The sequence below is a fragment of the Phalangium opilio genome, unplaced genomic scaffold (genome assembly GCF_054372755.1).
Source record: "Phalangium opilio isolate 3A_F unplaced genomic scaffold, DU_Popi_V2 ptg000217l_1, whole genome shotgun sequence".
In the NCBI taxonomy this organism is placed as follows: domain Eukaryota; kingdom Metazoa; phylum Arthropoda; class Arachnida; order Opiliones; family Phalangiidae; genus Phalangium; species Phalangium opilio.
The window spans coordinates 1449105-1455830 of NW_028324218.1; the positions used below are offsets into that span (position 1 = coordinate 1449105).

Genomic DNA, 6726 nt, shown 5'->3' on the forward strand with positions numbered 1-6726 from the left:
ACTGTTTTCAAGTTATGATTGGAGTAATTTACGGATGACCCCTTAAATTTAATTAAGAAATTGAAAGACAGCGCTAATTTAATGAAGGGGTCATCCCTAAAATATTCAAATCATAACTCGAAAACCGTGGCTCGGACGGCAAAATGTCATAGAACATTTTCGACTCAAAATGGCCCAATAAATACGCCCTTTCATTATTGATGGACTTTTCACAAACACCCTGTATGTTCGCCATGTACGTTATTGCAAAACAGGAAAAGTTCAGCTAACATAACGTTATAATAGAACGGCCGTTTTAATAGTAACTTAAGTATATCTTTAAAACTAATCCAGAACTAATTCTTAACTTGAATAAGATCTTGGTACTTGTTATAGGCCTGTATTTGATACCTTTTTACGAATGTTTGACGTCTGATACTAAACCACGTAGTTTATTCATATTTAATTTATTGAAACAAAAATCGAAATACAATAAAAGCTTTAAAACAAAACATTTCAAATGGTTAATAAAGTTTAGGTACTTAAAGAAAAATGAAACATAATTTTTTTTTTTATAATTTTTTCAAAAGAACATATAAAAAATGGACATTTTTAATTAAAATCATTTAGCCACTAACAGTGAAACATAATTTTTTTTATAATTTTTTCAAAAGAGCATATGAAAAATGGACATTTTTAATTAAAATCATTTAGGCACTAACAGTTCGAAAACACTTCTGAATAATTCTGCGCGATCATTTCGTTCCAATTTTTTAAACAAATCTGTTGGTAATATATCATTCCAATGGGCAGCCATGAATTCCAATAATTCTTTTCTCAAATGCTTCGATTCGTACGTTAGCACCGACTGAAGTACACATTCTATATTATCCATTGAAATATTTGATATTATACTCTTCTCACACAAGATCTTCAAATCGGGTAAAAGGCAGAGGTGGGCGACTTTTAACAGTTGGAAATGGTTTTCCACAATGTTGGGGGGGTTTTGACCGGTGTAGAGGAAATGCAACAAATCCTTGACCACTTGGGCGTCAAATACGCCCCTCCAGTCGACGGAGTTCGTTCGAGTTTCCTTCATATCTGTTTGGAACATTTTCTTGAAATATTCGGAGTGCGACGCCAACACGAACTTGTGACATGGAAGTTCCTGATCCTCGGTTTTGATGACTGTGTCCGTTAGAATTCCTTGGTCCAACAAAGTCTTTTGTCTTTCGATAAAGTTTTTCTCGTCGCACGAAACAATGGTGATAATGATTTCGAATTCTTGGTAGCGACACGATAAATTATCATACTCCTTTAAGTAGTAAATGTTATGAAATACGAATTCATTGAACCATGGGCCTCGCATGTATCCCTTGTGGATCGTGAATTTTTCATCATAGACATTACTGAAAAATTGTACCTTGCAATAGCATCTTTTGTACTTCATATTCTTTGCACAGCGCCCTCTCAAATCCAAGAACCGCTCATCACCGTAAGGTCTGTAGTAACTCTCCATTATCCACGGGTGTACTTCATCTCCAACTTGATCATGCACTTCAATATTTATGGTCCATTCAAAAAGCCCTGATATTTTTTGCCGAAATCTTTGCTTTCTTATACTGAAAATTCTTTGGGTTGATGTCGCTTCGGTGGCCATAATTTAGCGTCAAATAATTATTTTCGAACCTTAAGCCTATCAATAATTATACAACGCGTACTGGTTTTATCAACCGTTCAACTGGAGCGCGAATGACAATGAGACCTAGCTCTGACAGATTAGACTCGACCTTACCTAATCGTGGTTTTACATTTTCAAAAAAAAATAATATAGGCTTAGATTACGTAAAATAAACACTATACTTCCCATTAAATTTCGTCTTTAAAAAAACGTTAACTATGTTAAATTACGTTTTCACGTGATTCCATAGAAAGTAGTTACAACGGAGGTAAAAAAACTGGCACTGGAATGTGTTTGAATACTCGAGTTTTTGTTAGGAAATTTTTTATTTTTTCGCTCTATAAGAAATATGTACCACTTCAAGCAGGTAGGCTGACTGAAGTGTTCTTCTTTTAGCCTACAAAATTTGTAGGCCTGTGCGAGTCCAGTTTTTTGGGCTTCGAGTCGCGTCAAAGTCCCGGACCCCCTTCCCCGGGACGGGGGGTATGAAAGAAGAGGCGGGTCATAGCGACAGAGGTAAAAAGGAATTACGTATTTTTCGCCACCGTCCCCGTTAGCAACGTCATCAAAACGTTGATTAAGTGAGCCAATAAGATAATTTAAAATTTTCGGTACGTGTTGGAGGGAGGGGCTCTATAGTGGGCTATGAGTCGGACTGAAGTGAATACTAACCGGAAACTATTCCTACATCTAAAATTAAATCTATCCCTACTGATATCAACTTGCAGTTTAGTCAAATTTGGTAACGAATAGGCCTTTACAGAAAGTTCTAAAGGAATTATGGGTACTTGTCCCCTCTTGTAGTTCAAACTGAGTCAGTTCAGTTCAGCCAGTTTTGTGTTATAAAAAAAACGAACTGGAGGCAAGATTTGGAGAGATAAAGCAGACTGATAAAATGGTGGGCTTTTTTTAACGCGTTTGTTCTTCGTTTGTTTTCTCTACTTTGTGCCAGCAAATCTTATTCATATTATGCCGAACTATTCTAATGTTGATATTTGATACTCGTATGAATTTATAATGATTAGATCTAACGTAAAGTATATTTATTTAAGAATTTTGATCTAAGCCTTGGTTGTTGAGTTTAGTGACGTCACTTCCGAGAGAATTTTGGTGACGTATGGCTGTTATAATGCGCAGGCGCGGCGGGACAAATCAACAAGGTGCGCAAGCCGTGAAAACTTTCTATAATGGCCTATTGTGACTGTCCATAAACAACAAGCAAATATACCGCTTTCTCAAATATCTATCTATAACTGATTATACCAAGAAGTGATATCCAGTTTATTAGGACACCAGTCTGTACATACTGGCTTCTAATCACCACCATCTTCTGGTCTTCGTCCATTCCACTTGGACACCAGTCTGTACATACTGGCTTCTAATCACCACCATCTTCTGGTCTTTGTCCATCCCACTTGGACACCAGTCTGTACATACTGGCTTCTAAACACCACCATCTACTGGTCTTCCGTCTATTCCACATAGACACCAATCTGTCTCATTGGCTTCTAACTCCATCGTCATCGTTTGGTTTAAGACATTCGCGGCGATCAGCTAGGGTTGCGAGAAACGTCTAGCCTCCCTAGGGTGGGTTGTCCACCAAAGGTTTTCGCAATTGCGGTTGTTCTTGCTTTTAACTGTAGTTCGACACCCTTTCAGGGTGACTAGACTTCCTATATTTCCTATTTTTTCCTATTTTTCCAATGCCTTCCTATAAATTCCTATAATCGAAGGTTTTCTCCTATATTTTCCAACTTGTTTCACTTTGTTAGATTCATCAGGGTATTAAGTTTCAAACTCGCAAAAAAATTATTTATATTGTTCAAAAAATAAGTCACCAGGTATCACCATCAGCTTAGACTTTAGTTGTATAGTTGTATCTGCAAACAGACATACCTATTCCGCCTTAGAGAGAGTGCCGGAAGCAATTCCAAAGAGTAGAACTGAATTCAACATGTATCTAATAATTCAGTTGACTAAAAATAGAAACACGAGCCATGACCACAATAATAAGTTCGCCGCGGTTATAGGTCTTATTTAACTTTAATACTCGCGTTGGCAAACTATGAATATCGTTGAGGTGAAACGAGACAGTAGTGTTTAAACTGCTAACCAGTAAATAGCCATATTTTAATCTAAAATCAACATTGTTTTTATCTGTCCCTACCCCGATTGATAAAAAATATATTTTTAATAAGGCCGATCCGATGTTATTAATCTGAATCTTATACTATTACTTAACATTGTTGTCAATAGTTTATTTCGACTTCTTGCCTAGGCCGACTCTCGGGTCGCTACTGGCCGCGTCCATTTAACATTTTATTCAGTAATTTCCGGTTAGGAGGTGGCGCGCTAAACCGACTTAAAGTAGGCCCCTCCCAGAAAAAAAAAACATAACTCTGACTTCATGGAAGCGGATTAGACTGACTCGAACGTTCTCTCTTAACTTGAATGAGATCTTGGTACTTGTTATAGGCCTATATCTGATACCTTTTTACGAATGTTTGACGCCTGATACTAAACCACGTAGTTTATTCATAATTCATATTTAATTTATTAAAACAAAAATCCGAATACAGTAAAAACTTTAAGAACAGAACATTTCAAATGATTAATAAAAACTTCTTAAAGAAAAATTAAACATAATTTTTTTTTATCATTTTTTCTTAAGAGCATGTCAAAGATGGACATTCTTTATTAAAACGATATACCCCTAGCAGAATGTCTTCCCTGAACAGTTCGAAAACACTTTTGAATAATTCTACGCAAACGTTTCGTTCCAATTTTTTAAAGAAATCTGTTTCTAATATATCATCCCAATAGACAGCCATGAATTCCAAGAACTCTTTTCTCAAATGCTTAGATTCGTACGTTATCACTGACTGAACTACACAATCTATATTATCTATGGAAATATTTGATATTATGCTCTTCTCACACAAGATCTTCAAGTCGGGTAAAAGACAGAGATGGGCGACTTTTAACAGTTCGAAATGGTTTTCCACAATGTTGGGGGGGGGGGGTTTGACCGGTGTAGAGGAAATGCAATAAATCCTTGACCACTTGGGCGTCAAATACGCCCCTCCAGTCGACGGAATTCGTTCGAGTTTCCTTCATATCGGTTTGGAACATTTTCTTGAAGTATTCCGAGTGCGACGCAGGGTTGGCAACTACCTATCCAGTCCGGTTTAAACCACTTGGTTTAATCCGGATTAATCCACTTAAAAAAATCCACCTAAAATATCCGGCTTAATTATGAATGGGGAAAAATCAATTTTGTGCCATAAAAATAATTAAAATACAACAAGAAACAAGGCAAAAATATTTGAAGCGATAACTAAAGATTACTTATTATAAATGGAAAAACTAATAGTTATGTTAGCAGTTACTGTCCAGTTACAGCTTGCAATATATTACCAGTATTACTCGAACTTAAAGCATAGCGTGGTTCCAGTGGATCCCCTACAAGTCGAATTTCCTTACGAACTCCAGTTTTGGCTTGGGAAAGCTAGAGGCATTTGTGGGCGGGATTTATACGTGCATGTATATATCCTGCCCACTAGCCTTTGCCAAGCCAAACACGGAGTTTAGAAGAAAAGTCCCCTTGTAAGAGATCCACTGGAGCCGCGCTAGTGTTAGGCTCGTGCACTCAGGAAATAAATTGATTTCATGAAAACATTTTAGCAGTTAAACTAGAAGACGATTTTGTATTGGAACCGGGGCTAGGGGTCGGGGAGTGCCCCAAAGCTAAAATAAGAGCTAAACAGAAGTACTTTGCCTTCAAAAAAAAACTAAAATAACTCATGTTTTTTAAAAATCCGGATAAATCCAATAAAATCCGGTTTAATCCAATAAAAACCACTGGTCTGGATTTTATTCAAATTATCCGGATTTTTGCCAACCCTGGTGCGACGCCAATACGAACTTGTGACATGGAAGTTCCTGATCCTCGGTTTTGATGACTGTGTCCGTTAGAATTCCTTGGTCCAACAAAGTCTTTTGTCTTTCGATAAAGTTTTTCTCGTCGCACGAAACAATGGTGATAATGATTTCGAATTCTTCGTAGTGACGCGATAAATTTTCATAATCCTCCAAGTAGTAGATGTTAGTAAATACGAATTGATTGAACCATGGCTCTTGCATGTATCCCTTGTGGATCGTGATTTTTTCATCTTTACTGTAAAATTGTACCTTGCAATAGCATCTTTTGTACTTCATTTTCTTTGCACAGCACCCGCTCAAATCCAAGAACCGCTCATCACCGTAACTTCCGTAATCTTTGTAGTAACTCTCCATTATCCACGGGTGTACTTCATCTCCAACTTGAGCATGCACTGCAACATTTATGGTCCATAGAAGAAGGTCTGATATTTTTTGACGAAATCTTTGCTTTCTTATACTGAAAATTCTTTGGGTTGATGTCGCTTCGGTGGCCATAATTTAGCGTCAAAGAATTATTTTCGAACCTTAAGCCTATCAATAATTATACAACGTGTACTGGTTTTATCAACCGTTCAACTGGAGCGCGAATGACAATGAGACCTAGCGTTGACAGATTAGACTAGACGTTACCTAATCGTGACTTTACAGTTTCAAAAAAGAATAATATAGATTACGTAAAATAAACACTACATTCCCATTAAATTTCGTCTTTAAAAAAACGTTAATTTTTTATTTTTTCGCTCTATGTTAAAAAGTATAATATGTACCACTTCAAGCAGGCAGGCTGACTGAAGTGTTCTTCTTTTAGCCTACAAAATTTGTAGGCCTGTGCGAGTCCAGTTTTTTGGGGTTCGAGTCGAGTCTCGAGTCCTTAAAAAAGCTCTAATACAAATACAATCTCGAGTCGAGTCTTTTAATTACTATCGAGTCCTTAAGACCGCGTGGGACCCACAACATCTTGCTTTTAGAAATGGGCCCCCATCCTCAAGGCGTTGCTATGAAATATGGCCCGGATTTTTTTTCTCTCTCTACACTTATATAAATAAAAGGCGCGAATCGTTTTCCCGCCTTTTTTAGTTAAGTACATACCATAGCAGCGAGGCTGTCACGTGATCAATCATTTA

General features: G+C 37.1%; 1 protein-coding gene across 1 annotated transcript; it reads right to left on the bottom strand.

Moving 5' to 3' along the window:
* Positions 1 to 685: 685 nt before the first annotated feature.
* On the bottom strand, positions 686 to 1639 carry LOC149615485 (speckle-type POZ protein-like). The gene has a single exon (XM_089857164.1). It carries the CDS (start codon positions 1637 to 1639, stop codon positions 686 to 688), a length of 954 nt encoding a protein of 317 aa, XP_089713290.1.
* Positions 1640 to 6726: the final 5087 nt, after the last annotated feature.